Source organism: Nyctibius grandis, chromosome 15 (assembly GCF_013368605.1).
Source record: "Nyctibius grandis isolate bNycGra1 chromosome 15, bNycGra1.pri, whole genome shotgun sequence".
NCBI classification, from domain to species: Eukaryota; Metazoa; Chordata; class Aves; order Nyctibiiformes; family Nyctibiidae; genus Nyctibius; species Nyctibius grandis.
In genome coordinates this window covers 4,131,373-4,155,356 of record NC_090672.1, presented here as the reverse complement: position 1 = coordinate 4,155,356, position 23,984 = coordinate 4,131,373, and the positions used below count along the sequence as shown (strand labels likewise).

Genomic DNA, 23,984 nt, shown 5'->3' with positions numbered 1-23,984 from the left:
ATTAATATGAAAGAAAAAGGGAAAGAGAGTAATTGTTTCCTATTCACTCTTTCTCATAATGCAAGAACTGGGAAGCATCAGGAAGTACATTTTCACGCAATTATAATTAAACTGTGGAAGTCATTGCCACAGGACGTTATGGAAGCCAAAAGTGTAAAGGGAGTTCAAAAGGGATTATACCAGTTAATGGACGAGAGTCCTGTCAGAGTTTATTATATATGACATTCTGGCTGCAGCCTCTGGCTTGGCAAGTCTCTGTATTGCTGATTGCCAGAGCTAGGAGGAGGCTAATAAAGGGAATGATCCTTCATGCTTCATCTTTGGGCAAGCATCTGCTGTTGGTCCGTGTCAGGGACAGGATACTGGGAGAGATGAAGCTTTGACAGGACGTAGTCTGTCTGTTGAATGTTTTATTCCTAGATTTCTATTCCTAGTTTAATATAAAATAAACTTTTTGCATGTTTAGTCATCCAGCGTGCAACCTTTCTCCTTTTCACTCCTTTATCTGCCAGTCCACCAAAAACTGTGTGCCATTTTTGATATTTTTTGGTCTGTTTTGTTTTATGTTTTTAAAAGATGGATAAACACCATTGTTTGCTCCCTGCATAAGCTCGTATAATATGTTTATTGGAAGTTATCACTTGAATCTCTTTTGCTTGTTAAGGACTGTGTTTGGCACTAAACTCATTAGTTATTTTGGGTATTTGCAGTTCTGTAAATCTGCATCTTTTGGCAGTGTACTAGAAAGTTGTTTTCCTTTTCTGGATGAGCTTCAGGTATTGTACTCTTCTGTATTGAGGTTACATTTATAATGTCTAAAAGATAAATGTGTTTTTTGCTTATTTGATCATGTTTATAGTAGTATTTATGTTGTACAAAATGAGAAAGAAAACACGCTCAACTTATCATTCTTATATTCTAAAAGTCTAACAGGATTAATAACACAATAAACACATGCTGGTTTGGATTATGTCTCTTTTAAAATGTTAGGAATTTACCATGAAAAATGAAATCTGAAAAGGGAAGGCTAGTCTTAACAAAACTTCTCTTTGTTCTAAAATTAGTTTCCAGGAAACAGACAATGCATGGCATGGTGGATGCCTGGCTCTGGCTGAATTAGGCAGAAGAGGATTGTTACTCCCTTCCCGAATTTCAGATGGTGAGTTGTAGTTGCTGAATGTTAGTAAGTTCATGAATTAACAATTTATAGTATTAGAGATTGAATGTGTGGCAATAGACTGGAATTTGCTGAAGTGGGTGTGCTGAATAATGACTATAGTATTGAATTCTAGAGTAAAAAATCCGCCTGTGGGGATATTTAAGGTACTTCTGTCAAAAGCGTTGTCTTGGGTGTGCCTTTTTTATACTTAATAAATTTTTCTTTCCAAAATGAAATTAGTTTCTTGGGGTTTTCTTCTTTTCTCCTCCCTCCGATGTTTCTTTGTACAGTTGTATAAAAATAATTCTGTATGCCTCTATATTGTGTCAGTGTCATTATTTAAATAGAATATATTAAATAATTGATGACTAACTTGCACTTTAAAGCTAGTAGCTTGTGCTGTTTGTTTCTGGTTAAATTTGAGAGGCCAATTTTAGCGTAATTTATACAATGAACTGTTTAAGTTTTTAATAGGTTTTTGAAATATCAGGATGGAAAGAAAAATAACAGGGCAGAGGGAAAGTGGTAGTTCTCTGTTTTATGATTTTGGTTATTTTTTTTATAGTGTTGAAATGACAAAAGCATAACGTAGTAGTGCACATCCACTATTGGGCACTTTTACAGCAATATCTTGGGCTAGATGGTTCTTTTGATCTCATCTGGTTACTCCTGTGTTCAACAGAGAAGTTGAATGCTAATTTTCAAAAATGTTTCAAAACTGGTGTTTCATACTAGTATGTTAGGTTGCCACATCTTTTCTATTCTGAAGGTCTGTTGACTTGTTCTAGAAGAAACTGTAAAATATGGTATTTAATACAATCTATTATTCTGTATTCATGAAAAGAGTTAATGTCCAATGTAGTATCTGTTTTGCATGTGAGAATTTTTGTGCAGCTTTCAGTTGGTTTCCCTTTTCTAATTACTTTTGCCCGTGTATGATAAAGATGAAACAGTTAAAAAATCCCCAACTTTAAGAATGGGAAGCCATCCAAAGGCAAGCCTCTATTTTAGTTCTAACAAAACCTCTATCATGGAATCAGGGTACCCCCATGTAGTAGAATTTTTTTCTATCTAAACTGGAAGTTTCATGCAAGTTTGATATTGTGTAGGACTGCAAAAGACATGAGTGAATCCTAGCTTAGCCAGGGAGTTGACCTGTGCTGTGAAACCATCTCTTCACTTTTTAGGTTGATTGAGTTTTTGTATATATAGAATGGAGATGATAGTTGTATCCTTCACACCCTTCTTTTTCTGCATAGATGCAGTGAAAATATATTGCTGCCTGTGAAGGTGATTTTAATATACATAGGTTTATATGCAAATATTTAATTTGTCAGATTGCGTAAGATGTAGCCTTCTGTTACTAGGGTGGAAGAATATAAAGCTAAGATAGGGGAGGAAGGGAAGGAGGGAACCCAGTCATGGCAGCAAGGTCTTTCTGGGAAAGAGACAGGCATAAAGGTCTAAGGAAAAAAGATTTTATAGGAATTGGAAGTTTCTTAATAAAACAGTGTTAAGAATTCCAATAGTCGTTATATAAGAAGATGGGTAAGAAACCTAATCAGAACTCTCTTGACTAAACTGCAACTGCTTTGGTTATCTGATACTCAAGAATGAGTTATACAGAAGGCAGAAAGGTATTATATTGTGAAGGATGAGTAAAAGAGGACAGTCTGAATTTGTAGGGGTAGAATTTGGAAATACTTGGACATAAAATGGGTGCAGCAAGTGCAGAATATAACTCGTAATGATGAATCATGTTGTATCTTCATCAGAGTCCAATCTTTATTATCGCTGAGCAAATCTAGGCTGCAGAATAGCAGTGGCACACCTGACATTGTCCTTTCTCAATTTTTTTCCCCTTTTGCTTTAATGGACCTTATTTTCCATTTAAATTAATTTGGAAAAAAATTATTTAAGAAATTAGGACAAGTGCAAAGTAGTATTCCTAGTTAGGAATAAGTAACTACACAATTCAAGATATAGGGAGTCACTTCTAGGCAGCAGTTCTACAGGAAAGGACTTAAGAGTTCCTGTGGGTCACCACATCAATCAACCATTTTATTTATCTCAGTAGAACAAGATGGTGAAGAAGAAGTCATAAACAGAGTGTGGTAATCCTTCCATCTCACTGGATACTAAAATTATGACACATAGGGTACTCATCTTAGGACATTACACTTCAAAGATTAATTAAAGAAAGCTAGCCTAAAGCAGCTGGAATCATGAGAACAGAAAATAGGACTGACAGGGAAAGACTGAAAGAACTAAGGTTGTTTGGTTGAGACAAGACAAAGCTGAAAAGCTTATTTTCTTCCTCTTAAAAGAAAATCTTTAATTTGAAAACTATTTTCAGCAACCAGAACAAGACTACAGGTAATGAGTGTAACTTATAGCAAGAGAATAGTTAGATAAGCATTAGGACTGATTTTTTTATTCTAAAGGAACTGGAGCCCTAGAATAATTCGTTTATGGACATTGAGTTAGAAAGATTTCTGTTAGGAAGGACAGAAATCAAGTTAGTCAAGGTGTGGAGAGCTGTTAGAGTAGTTAACCTTCATGGTTCCCTTCAACCCAGTTTTTGTTTAATTTGAGGAATGGAGATGAGGTAGACTTCACCACTGGAGCTTGTTTTTATGAACAATATTTTCGTAGAGATGGTGAAGAATAAATGCTTGAATTGTATGGAAAACCACCAAAAAGTTTTTTCTTGTTGACTTAAAGAAATTCAAATTAACAACAAAATTAATATATGAGATTTTTAAAAATTATACATAAGGGAAACTATGAAACTTTCTGCTTCCAGAGATTAGTGAGGCAAATAGCTTAATGTAGTTTAAAAAACAGCAGCGGTGACACTAGACTCTGTAATTTTGTGTTTGGAAATTATGGATTTGGTTCCCTACATCCCTAAACCTGAAGCTTTAAACTTCACCTAGAAAGAAGCTCTTTCTCCTTGTTTCATCACGTACTGATGTACAACTTGATACATCATACTTACTGCCTTGCTGTTGTAATTTGAGTTAATTGGACTTTTGCTGTTACCATATTCCCTTTGTTCAAACTCAGAGTGATATTCTTGTCTTTTGATAATCTAGGAAAAGCTTTTCTCTGTGAAAGATGAATTTAAAGATCAATGTTATTACTCTTTTTTTGTTTCTTAGCTCAGAAACTTAACCCCTGTAATTTACTGTTTAATGGTAAACTTCTTAGAATGCTCTGGCTGAGCTGTTTGCTCAAAACACCATAGCACAAAAAGTCAGACAAAATGTTCTGGGAACTCTACATTGCACTGAATGCAGCTCTGCTGCCTTACAGAGGTTTACACCTACTTGTAATGTTGAGGCAGGTGAGGACGTCTCTTACCTGAATAATGATTCAATAAGAAATGTATACCCGTAGTTTTAAGAGAACAGTGCTTAGTCTGGGTTTGTTTTACTTAGACTGATAGTGCATACTGTGCAAATTTACACAGCCTTATTTTACTTACACTTTTGTAGAAAGGTGGATAAGCTGGACAGCAGCTTTAAGGCAGAGGGAATCCTGAGGTTTGTCATATGGTGCTAAAGTAGGGATGAATTAATCTGCATGATAAACATCTTTCACTGAAAGAAGCTCCTTTTTAAGAGTTGATTGGTATTCCATGCCAAATTCTACTTGTAAATTGAAAATTTAGCTAGCAATTTCTTTGAAATTTTCTTCAAAATATGTGTTACAAACAGTGTAGTGAATGTATTTGTGTTCATGAATGACTTCCCATGTATTTTAAGTACAGATCACAGATTTATTTGAAAAATTGCGAGCTTATATACACAGTTATAGAAGCAGAAAGTAGTTCTAGGATGTATGGAGAAGCACACTGAAACTGGTAATTAGTGATACATGTATACTGAGATAAGACCTTCACCGTGAGAGTTTGTCTTTGGTGAAATAAATTATATAAATAACCTTTTAGGCTTGGAGTTTGAAGGTTGCCCAGCGTCTGTCTAACCTCAGAAGATTAGGCACCTAGATTGTTTAGATCTTCAAATTTTTAGTGTTGTTTTCATAGTGGTTCTGTTAAAGGTGAACATAAACTGCATTTGTTAAATTGGTGCAGGCTTTCTTTGATTTAACTTGAATCTTGTTCTTAGTCGACATGAGAAAAGCTTATACAACGTTTGGATCAGTTTGTTTAAACTGGCGTCTGCCTCTGGGTAACAAAATTTGGTCTGTTGTTTTGTATTATGGCATAATGGCAAAGTGCATTCATACACAAAACGGTTTTTACAGTAAATTCTAAACAGCCAGGTTTAATCTTAAACTTATTTAAACTACTGCACAGTGAAATAAAAAGTTTTTCAAAGAAAAAAGACAAAAAAACCCCTATTAAATGAAATTAGGACTGAAAAAGACTATGACAGTATGTTATTGAACAATGTTGTTTGTAGAGCTTAAACATCTTTTAAGAAAAGAAGTTGTAAAAGTTATTTTACATTAATACAATTGCAAAAAACCTTAAAGATTCATCTAATGTACTTTGGCTTTAGTAATGAATGCAAAAATTCACTCATCAAAATTTGAGCTTATACAAGGGAAAGTTCAGTTACTTAAAAATATTAATATAAAATTATGAACATTATTTACATGGGAGGGATTGAATGTATCTTGTCATGGATCAAACCCAGTAAGAGACGGTTTGTAGAAATTTTATGGTGTTGCTGGTAACCAGCTTCTATGACCAGAAACCCATTGGAAAGTGGAGTATTAAGATACTCTTGTTCTCTTCCTTAAAGTGAAGACTCTGCTACAGTCATTTGGCCTTACTCTTTTAGTGCCTTGCTGTGATTTTGCTGATTCTTTTTGATTTGTCCTTTTTTGTCCTTTTACTTTTTGATTGCACGGAGTATCCTGAGTATCAGAAGAATTAAGAGTAGCTTCCGTACATGAAGCGTTACTGTCCTGAGGACTCTGCCCTTCGTTGTCCATTCTGACTTTGCCCGGGCTGTATGCAGCTAGCTGACAGAGAGCTACAGCTGCTGTTTGTTTCTGTTCATCACAGCTGTCAATTATTCTTAAGTCTTGAGCTTCACTGTGATGAGCTGGGAAAGCAGGTTTGTCACAGGCACTGTTAACAGGGTTCTTGGGGTTGCATGCATCTGCTCCGGAGGTTTCGTTTTCGGTGTTTGGAGAAGTAGCAGCACCGTTATCGTGAGATGGACTGTGGAATGATGTTTTCAGGCTTGCTGTGTTACAGGAATCTTTTACCGAGAGGTTCAGAGGCATGTCTTGCAATTCTAGAAAGTTCTGACTTTCTGTTTGGGATGTGGTTTTGTATGCATGCTCATGAATAGGTCCTGTGTTTGTGTCAGCCTTTTTGGAAAGATTAAGGGGAACTATCCCTGTGTCTTCTTCCGCGTTGGACAGTGAGCCTTCATTGTTATGGCATTCATTCTGTGTATGTGAGTCTTCATCAGTGACGTTAATGCTGAAAGAAATGAGGAGAAAAGAGAATTCACTATCAGCTGTTCTTTTAAATTGGGGCTGAGGAAGTGGGCAGAAAGAAGAGAAAAAAATCTGGCTATAAGTCTGACAGTTTTGTGGTTTCTCCTTTAACTCCCCCAACTCCCTTTCACCCTACACATCACTGTAATACAGGTAATTTCCTGAAATACACAGACACTCGCATAGTAATGGTACTGGAAATACCTGATACACTTAAGCAGAATGAGTGGTCTACTCACTATAGCAACTGTGAGTTGTACTGTGTTTTGCACAATTAATATAGAACAAATTATCTCAATGCTGTAAATTTAAATATATTTTAGGGGCATTGCATGAAATGTGTCCGTCTATCTTTGTGTGCCCCTAATAAACGTGACAAGAATTTGCAAAGTGTTTTTATTATTTTACCTGGTAGGTGAATCTCCTCTGTCTTGCTGTGTCTGCACACTTTGAGGCAGAGTTGGTTGGTCAGTGCTTTTTCTCACAGGTCTGAAAGCTGTGAAGTTTTCTTCTGGTTGATCATACTTGCCAAGTGATGTGGAAGATGACTTGTTAGAAAGGTCAAATAAGCCTTCGCATGCCTGGCTTGTCTGGGTGAAGTTGGTTGGGCTAGGTCTGCCAGGGGAGCCTGTTGCTGCGCTTCCTGCGAGAGGGCTCATTTTAGCATTCTCTCTTTCATTTTGGTCATCTTTGGAATGACTTTTGGCATGCAATAATGTCATTTCTTTTTCATAATCTGCTTGTTTTTTATGTGAACTTAGAGGGTATTGTTGGGATGGGCTTAAAGAAGCTGGATACAGCAGGGTAGTTTCTTCCATTAGATGAGAATTTTGATCTCTGTTAATACCAGCTACATGTGAAAATCTGTAAAATGGAGGATCTGTCGGCCTACAAAATCCATATGGTATTGGAGGAGTGGAATGATACTGTTGGAACAATCGATAGTGTTCATATGCTGACGGATTTATCGGTTTTGGAAGTGGCCCAGGGTGGGGAAGAAAGTGTCTTTGATCTTGTGTGCCGTAGACAGACAGAGCAGAGCTTTCACACTCTGAATTACCTGGAAGCAAGTAAGGTGTGTAGATAGCCAGCCTGTGCTCATAAAAGTGGGGTGAGTACTCGGGAATCATCGGTTGCATGTAAGGTGAAATGGAACCGAAGCCTTTTGTGGGAGCGACTTTATGTGGAAACTCTGGGAGGAAAGGAGAACCTGCTTTCCATGGGTGACTTGGAGCATGAAATGCAGACTTAGTGTGAAAAGGTGAACTTTTGTTAGAGAGCGATATAATTTCAGATACTTCACTAGTTTCTGGGCCTTTACTATCTCTGTGTTCTCCTACAGGAACGAAAGCCGAGGGCCTTACAGTGCTGTCCAAAAGGGGCTGCATGCTGATAGCGCTTTCTGCTGCAGTACTGGCAGGGGTTAATTCCTTCTGGATCACCGGTTTTTGTCCTTGAATTGCTGTGTTTGTTGCCTGGTTTTGTAATTCAACGTTTTCCTTGGCATCTTCTTTTGCAAAAGGATATTGAGGCTTTGAATCGAGATTTGACAGTCCGTTTGTGATGGATTTGGAAGAAGTTGGTTTGACTGTAGATTCAAGCTGATTGATCTGTTTGGGCTCCAAGGAACTGGTCTTTGGACACTTGATAACGCGATCCTGCTCCGATACTAAAGTAATTGAGTTTTTGCAGAGGCCATACTTCATGTGGTTAAAAAGATGGGATTTCTCATTGCAAGTGAAGGGGCACTGAAAGCACTTGTACTTAAATGGCTTTCCTGGTGGTCTTGGGATGTAATGAGGCTTCTTTGGTTTACGTTCTTTGAGGAGACTCATTTTTTTTCTTCTGTAAACAATTAAATATAATGATTCTTTATAAAAACTTTCTTGTGGTTAGCTTTCCTCAGTTTTAGCCTCTTGATATTTCCAGTTTTTCAGGTTTCTAGAATCCTGCTCCCCAGGTGAAGAGAGGAAGCCAACTCCAGTGGTGTCTCAGGGAAGAAGAGGTGCCGGAAAACAACACTTCTGTGACTGGTAGTGCAGGAACTGTAACACAAAATTTAAAGTTAGCTCTAGTGGAACATTGGAACTAAATACAAAGTAATACATTCCTTTAACTGTATTCCCCCTCATATTGCATGTGGTGTGTTGTGGGTTTTTTTAAACAAGACAAAAATGGTAGATGCCAGAGTTGAGATAGACATGCATTAACTTTGGCATCCACCCACACCTAAACATAGTCACAGAAGTGGCCTCATTTTCTGTGGTGCGAGTCACCTGCCACTGCTACGGGCTTGAAGGAGTTTTCTTTGAAAACTGAAGGAACATTCATTCAGAAGATGAAAGTAGAAATCTAGGTGGAGCTGTTGAGAGAGGAGTGGAGGTGGGGAGGATGAGAAGAGGCAGGTCCTGGCAGCAGCTGGATATGGGGCAAGCCTGTCTGGCCGGTTGGGGAGAGAGAGGAGGGAATTTCCTGCTTTGGTGAAATGAGGGTGGAGTGGATTGGTTGCACTTGGGTAGCTGACTTGGCTCTTTCAGAGACTGACCAACCCCCTCTTTTAACTGGCATGGCATTTCCTAATCTCAATGGATACCTCAAAAGTGGCCAATCTCTCGAAGGATAAAACCACACCAATTTTCTTCCTCTTCCTAATTCAATTAAGAGAAATGAGTACTGCAATGCCTGACTAATAGAATCTGCTGCTTGATAAACACATTTCACGTTCTTTTGCTGTGTAGCACCTTACATATTGCATATAGTCAACACTGACACACAGGGGTATTAATTCAGGTAAAAAAATGTCTGACAGTAATTGATTTATAGGGGAATGATCTATCTGCCTTTCTTCAGAAAAACTGAGGTTGTGGATACTTTGTACAGCCTAATGATTTGCTCAGTAGATAAGTCAGGAGGGCTTGTATCAGCTTGTCCCATTATGTTCACTGATTCTGAAGGCGTGAGAAACTCTCAGAGTCAAGTTCTCATGATTTTATAGGATGTGTTATGGCAGAGATCTAAAAACTGATGATTTCATCATGAACTATAAGCATCATTATCAAAATGATGACTGTTGCAAAACCACGTACTGTATCTATTGTGTTACCCGAAACTACAGGAATACTAATTGTAAGAGTGACTAGTATAGCTTGATGTTTTTTTTTTAGAAAAGCTTTTTACATAGAAGTTTGAATTAGTAGTATTAAAATACTAAGTTTATGAAAAGAATTGCTGGTAATTATGTGCAGTGAGATTTTACTTAAGGTAGAGATGTTTTGCATTTCTTAAATCAGAGAATACTTAATAGAAAGTGACATGCAACACGTTGTGAAAACTGAAGGCAAAGCTACAGAATTGCTGCTTGTTTCGTCAGGTATAGTAATTCTAGCAAATTGTATTAAATGTTGTTTCTGATGTCATTGAAATATTAATTTTGTTAAGATAATAATTGTGAAAGCACCTGGAAAAATGCAAAGCTGCTCTGTAAGTAGAAAAAACAATGAAGCTTTTTCTTAAAATTAACAAATGATTAAATGTGCGATAGCCTAAAGAAAAAGGAATGTTTAGAGAAGTAGCTTTTTATTTTTCAGGTTTTAGCAAAGCTTTTTTGGTTGTGTGAGCTGGATACTGATACTGTAACAATGAAAAAAAAATTTGAATTATCCAGCAGCATGTTAAAATCTTGTCATTGGAGTTTGGTTAAAATGGTAGTTCAAGAAATTAAAAAAAATAATCATATAGTATGTAAAAAATATTTTCAATAGTGACAGCCAGAATTCCTTTGAAAAACTGGGAATAATGCTTTTACATTTAAAAAAAAAAATATTGAGGTGTAGGAGGGGAGGTCCAGACAGGGAACTGTCTTTTTTCTGCCTTAAGTGAGCTTGTTGCATTTATTTTTGACTAATGATGTATAACTAATGTGGACAGTTTGTCATGGACTCAGTCAAGTCAGTTTGTACCTGTTGTTCTTTATATCTTCTTGGAAGTACTTGTACTAATTATTCTTGAAAAAAAAGATATTGTTGTCAAAACTCCATTGCATTCTTAGTTGAACCATTTATGATAACAGTCCAGATTTGCATTCAGGTGCAGCACTTATAATAAAGAGATGTTAATTAGATATTCTTGTTCTGCTAGCTTTCCTTTGCTTAATAATGAAAATTCCTGTGTGTCCTGTTCCCCCCCACCCCGACTTTGTACTTGGTATTTAACTTTGATTCAAGTTATTCCTGTTCAACAGAGTATTAACTATCGTTTCTTAATAAGATAAAATGCATCGTTGCAGTTTTAGTGTTAGAAATTCAGAGCGTTGGAGCTGCTTTGCCCTGTGTACAGCAGGACAGAATTACAACAGCTTTTTTTTTTTAATTTGTTTTGATGGCGTGCTCAGCCTGCAGACAGCAGCGCTCCCAGAACCTGCTGCTCTGACCTGAGAGGTGTAGAACGAGTAGCTCATTTCAAAGGGTGTTTACCCTTTCATAAACTTAGGCTAGTGTTGGCCAGATGAATGTTCTGTTTCGCTCTTTTACTATTTAATACCTTTTTTTTCCTCATGGTTTAAAAATGCCAGTAATAAAATATTTCTAAACCGAGACAAGAAGGATAGTTTCTCTTCCAATCTCTAAGTAAAACACAGCAGTATCTGGCAGAGGTACATATTTCATAATTAAAAAAAATTACAACTATTTCATCCCACACATATAGCTGGAAAAGACATTAATAGTTTAAAATAGGTGCAACCAATTAAAACTGCCTCTATATAAATAATGTTAGTTTCAGTTGCACAGTGTATGTTTTGTGCTACCAAAATGAAAATTTAGTATTAGAAAAAACAAAACAAGTAGTTGCTTTTTCCTTAAACTTGAATGCCATAACTTCTGATACCCTTGAAAAACGGGAAAAAATTCTTCAGTAGCAGGGTGATAGTTTTCATGTAACTTTTGTTTTTAGATTGAGAATTCATTTCCTGTACACCTGATTTTAGAAATGCAGATAGTTATGTATTATTATAATTTTCTCTTTCTGGTTTTGAAATGTAGTAGTATTATTTATTTCTGTTTTTGTTGAAAACAGGTTATTCAGATAATATTGGTTAAACTCGAGGTCGTCTTAGTTGTTTGTTCCCTGTCAGTAGTACACCTCCTCACGGCTTTCTGATCTGTAGTCCTTTCCAACCTGAGACTGATAGCTGCAAGTTTTCTTCCTTCTATTTTTAAAAGTGTATTTTTGCTACCTCCTTGCCTTTAACATATTGGCAAGTTCAGAAAACAAGAATATCATTTCATGTTGTGTGTGTATAAATATACAAACAAAAATGTACGTGGGTATAAGTATACACACACATATATGCACATATGTATTCATACATACACATACACACATATATATGTACATATATATATGTACATGTTGTTTTTTAGGTTTTTAAGTAGTCTGAATTGTTTAAGATGCCCAGTTGATCAAAGAGGAAATTTCAAAATGTCTTTTATTACAAGCAGGGACGGTAATTACATTTCTTTTTAGGACACTGCTTTAGCAAGCTACGTAACAGTTTGTCATGCAGACTCCATTATTATTGCAGTATCCTTTTGGTGATGTTGATCTCTCTGACCAGGAGTACTCACTGGGGTGGAACATTTTGAAGGACATGCTATAATTAAAATATTGTGATGTGGCATTATTGCATAACTCAAGGACATGCCATTGTCACCTACCTAGAGTGTTGCAAGAACAAGATTTGTGAGTTTTATTCTAGCTGAGATTTTCCAGTGATTAACTACTACTCCCTCTAAACTTCCAGTTCCTTTAAACTGAAAGATAAATTTTAACGCAACTGTTTGTTAATTGGGAGGAAACGGGGGTGAGTGGGTTGGCGAGGACTGGAAGGGAAGCGTGTGTTGAAGGTGCAGACCGAGGAGGACTGCGTGCTTGTGTGTGAGTGCGCGCGTGTGAGAGGAAGTACAGAAACAGATTAAATAAGTTGGTTAGGCAGCGTGGCTAAGAAATAAAAATCTTTGTAAATATTAAGTTAACAATTCGATGTCTTAATATATTTTAATTGACTGGAGAGAGCATAACTCAAAACAATCCCATTTTCTGTGCTAAATTCCCAGAAGCTGGAAAAAATAATAAAACAAAACTGGAATACCTTATTTTCATACAAGATTTTCAGATTAACCCGGCACTACTGTATGAAGAATAGCTGGCAGACTAAACATAGCAATTTTAAGCAATACAGCTTTTTATCGTACTTCAGTATAAGACATTAACTTCCTGTATGAAAAAAGGTGCTTAAAACACTTTTCACCAACAAAAGTTAATTATTGTAAAAACTTGCAAGGGTTAGTTTTTCTCTCAAAGCAAAATATTTCCTTCTCCTGTTGAAACTTTCTGCTGGAACCTTGAACTGGTGCAGTAAATGCACCTGCTAGGAGTAACCTAGGCTTTTGAGACAGCTGAAAAATGAACACCTCTGCTTTACTTTTTAGATGTTAATGTGAACACACTTTATTTGAAAAAAATGCTCTAAAGAAATGTACTTACCAGATACATGGATGTCTGAAACCTTCAAGGTGATCACTGTAGGTAAGCTGTAGCTGTCACTGCTGAGAGAGAAGTACCTGTTCTCTGCTTGATCTCTAAGTGAAACTGCAGGAGGTTGTTTCAGGGGGAGGGACTTAAGAAGTGTAGGAGTTGAGCCCTCGGGGTGTAGAGATGCACCTGATATTACTCCAGCCTGAAGCTACGATTCATTTGTTTGCGTCCACTGCTTTCATTCAGCATTACCTCAGCATCTAAGCTATCGAAGAGAGCTCTTGTCGCTTTTGTGCCCTCCAACAACCAAGTTTTACTTTAGACTGTAGTGTCTGTTCCTCTGAGTAGCACTCTGCAATGTGGGGTCAAAAATGGCTTAGGTAATATACTGAGCTTTTAATATATTTAACTTCCGTAGAAGTGACTCGTGAGCAGCAGAATTGACTGTACACAGGGGGTAGCAAAGCTTAAAAATAATAATTTTACTCTTTTATTAGAGATTGACATTTTGTCTTGATTGCCTTTGTAGCTTTAATATTCTTGCTCTTTTTTCCTTCTCCTCTCCATTTTTATTTAAATCTTTTTGTCCTTCATGAGTCTCCTTTGGGAAGGCGGGACTGAACTAACTCCAAGCTTGCTTGCCACAGGAACCTGCCAAAGCTTGCCTATAATCAACAGTCAAATGTACAGATCCTGCAAACGGAAAGGAGTCACCTCAGTAAGAAATTGATTATCACGTCTATACGTTTGCTCAGGAGCTGTGAAACTGAATGGTGAAAGGAGAAAGTAAAACGATCATCCACTGATCAGTACTAGTACTTGCTTTCAGGTGCATTTTAGTTAGAGTTTATAAATTACAAATTTATGAGTGTATTTGCCAGTCATCTAGTGACATTGCTGAGGTGTTTAGTGAAATAATCACCTCTTACATACGGGTTGTTAAAAGGAAAATCTTTTGATTGTTCTAGCTCTCTCTAAAAAACATTCCTGTTGCTGAAAGTAAAAACAAACGTGTTTTTGGCTACCAATTCTGATGTTATTGAGATGTTAAAATTTCTATTCAAAACTGTTAAATTCAGCTGGATGAACATGGTGACCCTCTTGTTTCACCCATGGCTCTATAGATAAGACAGTTATGGATTATTGAAACTTTTACATATAGAAGTATGATTAATTTTATACTTGGTAAAAGTATGGTCTTTTGAATGAAAATTATTAAGGAAATTGTCACTATAAAACCTGTTTAGGCAGTGGGTAAAAGTTGTTTCAAAATCAGTCTCTAAAGCAGTGTCTTAAAAATAATTTTAAAGGTGTGGCCTTTATCTCGATGGAGTGACTTATGGGTATCTACTTTCCTATCTAGGTACGCAGATCACCATCCTTCCCCTTGCTGTGCCAATGTAGTTTTCTGGAAAATTTTCCTACATTATAAGCAATCACTAATTTCAGCGTAGAAAGGTGGCTCTTTGGCTCTTGTTTGTGTGGGTTTTTTTTTGTTTGTTTGTTTTTGTTTTTTTTTTTAGTTATTTTTTATTATTATGTTCCTATAATGCAGCTTAGCAGTGTACTGTCTAGTTGTTGGTAAGTCTCTTGGCTTTAGATGGAATATAAGAGTGTTTGTAGTCCACCATTCTTCCATTTAGTTGGAAAATGTTTTGAAGAAAAGCAGTATATTAGAAAACTCTACCTGCAGAGAAACACCTTGTAGTGTCTGCATTCAGAAACATCTCTCAAAAGACCTAAGGAAGAAAGTCCTTTGCTTTCTCAACAGAAGATGTTACTCAGTAGTCCTCACTGGGTAGTGGATAGCCTTTCTTTCATGTCAGTAAGTTTGTGCCATCTCAATCTATGTAACTGTCCTCATTTTTCTTCTGCAAATGTGGATCATTTTGTGTTGTCTGTAGCTGAAGGAAGGTACCATCAGGTTTCTTTTTTTACATGTGATGGGCTGGAGGTAGGTTTCCTTGAATAGAATCAGATCAGATATTTTGTTTTGAAAGAAAATTGCAATTTCTGGCATCTAGAGGAAGCTATTGAAGGACTTCTTTAATATAGGTGACTGAAGTGGGATAAGAGGCAGTCAATATTTGAATTTTAATTTTATTTCTTCCCTCCTTCTCTCTATCCCCCTTCCCTGATCTGGTGTGTAGAAGGGGGACATGATGTCCAGTTGCTGCCTTGATCCAAGGAAAATAATGTTTTAAATCTAGGTACTTCCTGGAAGGTGCTAGTATTTGTCGGGTCAGCTGAAATCAGCTGTGAACGAAGTAGAACTGGAAAAAAAGAACAGCTAATGGAAATGCTCCTTTTCTTGGTGCTTGGATGGTATTAAAAACCCAAATCTGGGGGAGAAAATTAACTGGTAGACCCCAGAAAAGGAACATGATAGTTCCTCTTTGTGTATACTTCTAGAAATAATAAATCTTGATTGCAGTGATGTTGTTTCATCATTTATTGTTGTTAACTCCTTATACTTGCATCCTGAGTATTAGATAAACTGAACCTAGTCACCTGTTAGTAGCACCCTTTTTACTTTACCTGAGCACAAGTCAGATTAATTAAGAGCACCAGGATTGACACAGTAAAATTTGGATTTATTGATATTTTTTTCCCAAGTTGCTTTCTTTTGAATGTGATTGTTTTTGTATCTCTGGAGGTCTGAAACTTTAGTTTTATATCTTCTTTGGTGTAGAATATACTTCTCTGTTTGAAGTACTATTTAAAATTTGGTATCAAGTAAGTGTTGCTTAGCTGTAGCTGAATTCGTATGTTTAATTACTGTAGCATAAACCTGCCATTCTATAAGTGTTACAAACTTCCTTCTTCATGTTTTTATAGGAATTTTTTTGGCTCAGCTTTAGCACTAAACAGAAAACAAAATGTCACTATACATACAAATGGGATGAACAACTTATTGATACACTGCTTACCTAATTTTTATTTTCCTCTTGCACTTCAAAACTCCATTCCGTAGATGTACGAGAGAGTGCCAAGTGTTGCTCTGGTCAGGTATCAGCCCCTCCGTTGATCAGATAATTCTTAACTTCTGCTCTAACACAAAGAATGGCCCTGGTGACTGAGTTGTTCTGCTGTTTTGACTTTACCTCGTATCAGTCAGAACTCTGATAAAGGCTTTTGGAGGGTGTCCACTGGCTGTCAGTCATCAATGATGTTTTTTTATCTTTCTAGAGGTGCCTTACAAATTCGTGAACTAGTTATTCCAAGAAAGAAGAACGATCATAGGTGAATGTGAATAATCTCATGAGGTTGAACACTGAGAGACGTGGAGCGAGTGAAGCTGAGCTTGCCATGTAAAGGAAACATCTTACAATCGTGTGACTGGCCATGTTCACTTTTATCTTTGTCATCTTAGTTGTGTATCTAGATGCGTGGCTTTGAGCTAAACGTTCCAGAAAGTCCTTTCTTCTTTCTTTGATCACTTGAACTGAATTTATTGACAGATTTTGCTATCTGTATTAGCATGTTTGGACTAGATTATTCCATAGCATTCCCAGAAGGGGGCAAATGTATTTGAATATAACTGCTATAACTCACGCTGTGCCCCAAAAGATTACATGATTCTTGTACAATATTCTCATAATTATTTTCTTCTATCCCATATGAATAGTCATTAGTCTTAATGCTTTTCGAATAACACCTTTGAAATATGCCTTTGTTTTTCGTAATGATTCAAGTCCCTGACTCTGGAGATATGTCTGGGCAGATTACCTTGCTGATGTTTGTGAGACACTTGTTCATGATTACTAGAGCAAATTATTTGTATGGGAAAAGAATAAAAGCTCAGCAGTTAATAGCAACTGCAGATCATATTTTTTGGTATTTATTGTGGCCTGTATTGTTAGTGTTTGGCCTGGAACTAGGATGATCTTCCTTCTGGTTCCCATCCTCACCCTTGGGCAGTGAAACATCTTGGGGGAAGTAGGTAACATTAGAAGCTGAGACTGTAGGCAAAACTATGAGCTGTTTATAAGAAGGGCTTTTTAATAGTCATTCTTATCATTGCCAGTCATTCTAACAGAGATGTAAAAAATGTACCTTTCTTCAGCTTCTACTTGATGCTCTGGTTATAATTGCCTTTTAAAATGTATTATTTTTAGTGTTTTTCATGCAGAATGTTTTTTCCTTTTCTGCTTTGATTTCAAGACTTATGCCTGAGATACTGAGACAGTTCTCTCACCCAGATGAAGCTGGTTTTTGTAGAATTCTGTAGTAGGACCTGAGTTGTGCCATGTGTTGTTCTAGTGTATGTGAAGTCAGTCCCACACGTTTCTCTTTGAGGCATAAGTGGCGTTGTGCTGCTGTGATGCCACTCGCATGAAGAGAGCAGTGAGGCATATAATGAATACTGCTAGACTCAAAATATTTTCAGCTTTCAGTTATTCTTTGAAACATGAAATTATTTATTTATATGACTAATGTATGTTGTCTACTATTTAAATCATTTTTAAAAGTGAGGAATATAAACCAGCAAGTGAAATCTGGTGTTTTATTTTATTGCATTAAAAAATATTAACGCAGCAGTTCTTGAACTGCAGTTTTTGAGTTCGGAGTTACATGTTACCATTTAGCTGTATAATTTCAGTTGTTTTTAGAGTGGATCATGCAGCTAAATTTGAACGTAAGGAAAACTTTTTTTTTTAGCAAAATGGCCAGAAGTCATTTAAAATCTTATGATCTGTTTATGTATTTGCGTGAATTCCTGCATTTGGAATTGCAGCACTCCTAAATGAAACATTTCTTACTGTACAGCGTATGTTAGGGCCAAAAACGTATATTTCGGTGTGGTTTCAGTATGATTTCACGTCTTTTGTTTTGTGCTGTATTTGTGGTTTTGTAGGCTTCAGACTATTATTTATAGGGTTTTTTTTATTTAATTGGGTGGGGATAAATACTAAACAAACAAGAGAATCCTAGTTTACTTGAATTTCTGGTTTGCCTGTGAAAGGACGTTATTAAAATTTCTCTTGATGACAGCGTAGTATAAACTTTCTAGCTAATAAGGTGTGTCATATATAGGAACATGAAACTTCCTAGGCGTTCTTAATATGTCAGTGGTGAGATTAAAAGTGTTCTGGTGTTAAACTCCCTCAGCGGCTTGTTGCCCACTGAATAGCTGCAGCTATATCTGCTAAATGGCCAGGGGCCTGAACTTTCTCTGCTTAAAGCCAGACAAAGTCTCTCAAATGAAATCCGTGGTATGACTATTAGTGTTTCACAGTCGAAGATAACTTGCTTTTTTTTTTTTATTTGTTGTGCATTGTGTGATCCTATTTTTTGCTATAAAACCAGATATGTTCACAGTAAGGTTGGAAACATTTGCCTCTCTGAGAGTAAGAAGTTTGGAAAAAAAGCAGAGTTAAACTTGCAATGAATTGGTGCTTGTTTTGGGAGGATTCCAGCTAGAAAGATGTTCTTTTTGATCTCCTTGCCTTCTTATGTACCCTTGCCCATTCGCAGTGAATAAACTGAAGCAATCCAACAGTCCCTCTCTCCTTTTTTTAACTGTGGTGACAATGAAAGCGACATTTAAACAGATGGCAATAATGCTGATGAGATACACAGGTAATGGCTAATTCAGAAGCCTGATACTGGTGAGTCAATGCAAGTGATCCAAATCTTGAATTCGATTTTTTTTAATCTAAGAATAAATAGAAAGGGTGGAAATAGAGAGAGTGGGGGAAACCCCCCAACTCGTGAAGAACCAGACTTTATTTCTTCTGGTAATAAATTACGTTCAGAGTAAAAGGAGAAACAAAAAAGTGTAAGAAACTAGGGAGCATTGAACTCTGCAGTCTTAAGTACTGTTAGTGAGGGGGCTGAGATAGATTTAAGAGGTGACTTGGCAGGTTATGATGTCTTGGGATTCAGTGACAAAATCACTAGACATTTTACCTTTTCAAAGAGGTCAGATGCAATGCTGCCAGCATCCAAAAACACTGTGGCTTAGGGAAATATTTTTTTCTGCTGAATGATAAGCACATTGTTCAAATAGGAAACGCTGGTTATTTCAGCTGACATTTTTTCTCTGTTTTAAAAACGTCCCATTGTCAAGTATAATTTTGGTGTAAAGTTTGTATGAAATGAAGTCTCTTGTGCTGTCAGAAGGTTTCAAAATAGCTTCAACTAGTCTCAGCAGCAGATGCTACGGCTTTGAAGGAGTATCTGTGTATGCATGACTTCTGTGTCTGCAGTTTTAAAATTCCCTCAGCTTCTGTTGCAAATGTCTTGTTAATTTGGTTAGAGTGGATGTGTCCTCTGTGGTAGTACCAGATTATCTGTGTTCGGTACAGAGCATGCTTGCATATTTGCGAGTGTTGATAAGATACCGGATTGCTGTGTATTTTATCTGAGACTGCAGAGAATGGTGCTTCCTGAGATTTATATGTAGCTTGATATACTTAAAAAAACTCAAACAAAATCTGAAAAACTCTACACACAATGAGAAAAGGAGCATTTTTGCTTGTCCAATTTCACTGTGCCATTTATTAAAAGGAAAAAAAAAACCTAACAAAAAATAGACAATACTGCTTTCAAGTGTGTTCTAGAACAAGGTTTAACTTAGACTAAGGTTTAAAGAGTCTTATAGAAATCTGTTATGTAACTTCTTAAACTTGTTTACATATTCTGTTTTTTAAGGATTACCTTCTGTGTTTTCATATTCCAGAATAAGTTGCTTGATATTGATTTGCAGCTGCCAGGGTTTTTGGAGGAGGACGCATCAGGAAGTCAGGCTTCTGAAATGTGCTATTCTGTAGTGGTAGGTAATTGTGAGGCCTTTGGCAAGATTCCAGGTACTTTTCATCATAGATACAGGAAGAAATGAAAAAAAGATCTAGCTGTCTTAGGTGGACTCGTAGAAAATAGAGAACACCCAAACCTGAAAGGCTGGTTACAGAAGAATTTATTTTCTCTAACACCCAGGTGAACTTTAAAAATGATGCATGGTCTTGAAGATAGTATTTTAAAAAGCTATAATGCATATGTCATTGTAATAGTTTTCAAATTAACAAGGAAGCATTATAAATAGCACAGATTATTTTTTTTTTCACTAGCCAGCAGGTATGAGCAAGAATAAATGCCATAGCTGAAGCTCTACCAGGAAAGGTCCCTCCCCCAGCGCAAGTAGGAAATGGTGTAAATACGAAGCAGGGAATAAATGACAATGAATTGCTTCTAGCTTTTTCACTGTAGGGTTTATCTCAGTATTGCGCAACCTTAGCCTAAAGGTTGGGGTTTCTTTGGTGATTTTTCTTTTCTGAGATGCAGTGTTATAAGTTTACAAAATTTTTATACTCCTTCAGAGTAATTAATTTGCTTAGTACGATTCCTTCATAAGCCTGTTTCTTCATGTCCTCACACTGCAGTTTGCTACTGGTTAAGTTAAAGGAAGAGCTCTGTTAGCTGTAAACCTGTGTGAAGGTCTCTAGTATGGCCTTGGGCATGAGTGGGTAGATGAATCCCCAAAATATTCAGCGCTCTGTGTGTCACAGAAGGTAGATCAGTACTGTCGTAGGTCAGCTGCAGGCCTTCCAATGCAGCCAGGTAGGGGTGCTTGAAAATGTTGAGTTTTTATAGCTGCGTTACATAACGATGTTGAGGTAGACTGGCCAAAACCCGGATCTGTCTCCTTCCTCGTTGGCCCCTTGCCATGCTCAAAAGCTCACCCTAATTTCAGTGTTGTAGCACTCCTGCAAACCTGCCATTAGTTTATTGAAGCAGATACCTGGGAAATGAGCGCTAGCGTCCTTTTCTTTTAAATACTGTATTTAAGTAATATGACTGTATCAAACAGTAAGTCCTTGGCAGAGATGTAGTTAGAATGCAGTTCTTTAGGGCAGCATCCAAGTTAACCAACAGTCCCTTCTCTCTGCCTGAAAGCCGGTCTTTGCCTTACATATTTTCCTCCCTCAGCAGCGAGGCAGACAATAATCTCCTTTGCTGCCCAGCTGTGATTCATCGCTAGAGCAGGTCTTTCCTGTGTGCTGACTGAGATAGGTCCGTGGAAAAAAATACCACGTGTTCATATAATTAAAGACTCTCTTAATTCATTACGTAGTGAGAGACTGAACTGAGATTGCAACCAGACAGACACAGCCCTTCATAGTCACGGGTTAGAAAATGCTTATTTGGTTTGTGGATATGCATATATATAGCCTTACATGCATGGGTCAGTGTTAAGAGTGGTGAGAAAGTTATGGCAGCTTAAGAACCTTCAGCTGTTAAATTCTCACGTATCTTCTGAGCATGCATGAATTGTGATGCTCTTCACTTCTTCCCTGGCAAACTCCGAACTAGGTCAGACTTGGGTGCAGGAATGAGAGAAGAGCCCACGTGTTGACAGTTTTTAGGCACTTGCCCTACAGGGTGCAATGTTAGAGCATCGAGAAAACTCTTGAGAGTTTTTTGGTAGACAAAGCAGCACGTGCATTTTCTGATCCTTACTTGAGAATTTATCCTCTGGATGAAATAGTCCTTTAAGAGTGAATTCTGAAGTAGACAGCTTGTATAGAAAATAAGAACAAATCATAAATGTTTGGCGGAACTCGGAACAAATATTTATTTCTGATAGTGGGTCTAACCTGAAATCATCTGTGTTGATATATTAAATATTAGTATAACAGCCCTAATGAAGTGACGATTAGGACCCGCCTCTTTTTCCAAGGGAGGTTAGAGTGCCATGTGAGAGCATGTGGTCTCAAATCTGAGATTCTTTACATGGAAAAGCCAGAGTTCTTTTTTTAGCATATGAACGAAGGTGGTAGATACACTGTTATAAACCAGGGGAAGCTGACATACTGTGGATATGGCTGTGTACGCTTTTTTTTTTATGCCTGAGGCTCACAAAGAGGATGAACCTGCCGAAGGACACTTGTGCAATGAGATAGTTTCATTGAAGAAAAATTTGAAGAATAAAATTATTATTCTTTGTATTGATACTTATAACTGTGTTTAAGCTTCATAATTCATTAATTGTAATGTTCTTAGCTACCCCTACAGTGACATCGTGTAAAGCACTTCCTTCAGTAACAGCAGACATCCATTATTTTGTAGTATTTTTTTCTTATATTTTATAATTCTGAAATAGAAGGTTTTGCAATATATTGCTTATGAATTGAGAAGGCCAGTGGCAGGGGGATTGAAACTAGATGATCTTTAAGGTCCCTTCCAACCCAAACTGTTCTGTGATTCTCTGCATAAATGGTCCGTATAAAAATGTAAGACATCTAAAAGGTAACATCAGCGTAGTCTGCTTTAAGAGTGGCGTATTTTGGTTTTAAACTAAATTTAGACAGTTCTTAACTTGAGATCCAGTGAACAGATCTGTTTTAAATGAAATAGGGTTGACATGAAATTTTGCAATTTTCTTGTGGAGACAAAACCTAAGGCTAAGGAACAGGTTTTTGTTGTTGTTTGTTTGTTTGCTTAATTGCTGTATTTGTATGTTTTATATGATAAACATTGCAATAAATTAAAAAAAAAAAGGTAATCTGAAGTTTAAGTAACTTAGGGCTCTTGATGGCATGTGTTACACTCGGTTTGTGTGAAGTGTGTTTTTAAAAGCACTTTTTTAAAGGAATAGTATGAGGTATTTTTTATTTCTGTACATGTGACCTTTCAGTACACAACGTCTTCCATAAGTTTTCTTAACTAGTTGTTTAGTGTCTATCACCTGCACATGAAAGGTGCTAAGCATCTGATTGTTTAAAATCTGTTTAAAAAGCAAAATATCTGTGTAACCTGTCTCCAGTATGAGAAAAAAGATCTGGTGTTTGTAATGCTTTGAAGCCAGAAGTTGTTTCTTTCTCTTCACAAGGCTTGAGCAAAGGGCTGTGTTGCAACCTGCAGTTATGTTGTTAGGTAAGGCAGGGTGGAGTGTAACAGGTGCTTATTAATACCTCTAGGCTACAGGTAAAGGTGACTGTATTTTCTTGAACATTCACAGAGCTAAACAGGTGGATATTGTTTTAATAATTGGGTTGAGAGTGGACACTATTTATGCTGTTTTTAATGGCAAACCTTGAATGTAGATCTATGAAAGAAATGGTAACTTTCAAAGTTAAGTAAGAATTCTTCTCCTTGTTGTATCTCTCAGCCTCCTACTTTTAAATAAAAAAGACATGTTCATAATTTCAAAAATAAAGAAATTTGACTCCTTCCTTCCAAACTTAAGTAAGTTTCTTCTGGAAGTTTTTTTCCTAAAGCTTTTTTTATTTGTGGGGTCTTTGATAAATTGATTTTAGGTATGGATTTGACATATCTGAAAAAAATGAAACAATGTAGAGCAGTACAGCACTGTGATCACACTGAGTGTTTGAGAGGTGGTTATAATGGTGAATTGAAATTGCATAACAGATATGAAATGCAGAATCTGACTTCATGGCTTTGAACTTCATTGCTGCTTTGGGTATCAAACAAAGCTCTGGAAGAGTATGAATGTGAAGAGTTTAAATCAGAGATAAATGTTCAATAAAATGTAACAGTATTTTGTGTTTAGACTGAAGATGAAAAGTGTACATGAGATAGTGCAAACACGGAGTCTGTCAAACTGTGGATTAGGAAAGTCTTTTCTGAGATAATTCAGTTACAGTGGACTAAACTGTACAGATGCTTTTGCCTGTACTGCTCCTTCATGACTTCCTTCAGCCAAGCTCTTCTGACACTGCAGGAAGCCAGAGCAGAAAAAACCCTGTGTGTGTTTGAATTCTGGGGTAAAGAATGAAGTGAAACGTGGAATTTTTGGTAGTGTTTCTTCTGGGTTTTTATAACTCTTAAATACCAACAGGAA

General features: G+C 36.8%; 2 protein-coding genes across 3 annotated transcripts in view; one reads left to right on the top strand and one right to left on the bottom strand.

The window, feature by feature from the left end:
* TBCD (tubulin folding cofactor D) overlaps positions 1 to 23,984 on the top strand; it is a 129,019-nt gene that overhangs the window by 27,944 nt on the left and 77,091 nt on the right. For both annotated transcript variants that reach the window (XM_068413043.1, XM_068413044.1), the window contains exon 14: positions 1,065 to 1,159. In XM_068413043.1, the coding sequence (XP_068269144.1) occupies positions 1,065 to 1,159 (95 nt within the window). The remainder of the gene's footprint in view (positions 1 to 1,064; positions 1,160 to 23,984) is intronic.
* Positions 5,906 to 8,478, bottom strand: ZNF750 (zinc finger protein 750). Its single transcript, XM_068413522.1, has 2 exons — positions 7,052 to 8,478; positions 5,906 to 6,626 (listed from the first exon to the last, which is right to left on the bottom strand). Exons 1-2 carry the CDS (start codon positions 8,476 to 8,478, stop codon positions 5,906 to 5,908), a joined length of 2,148 nt encoding a protein of 715 aa, XP_068269623.1.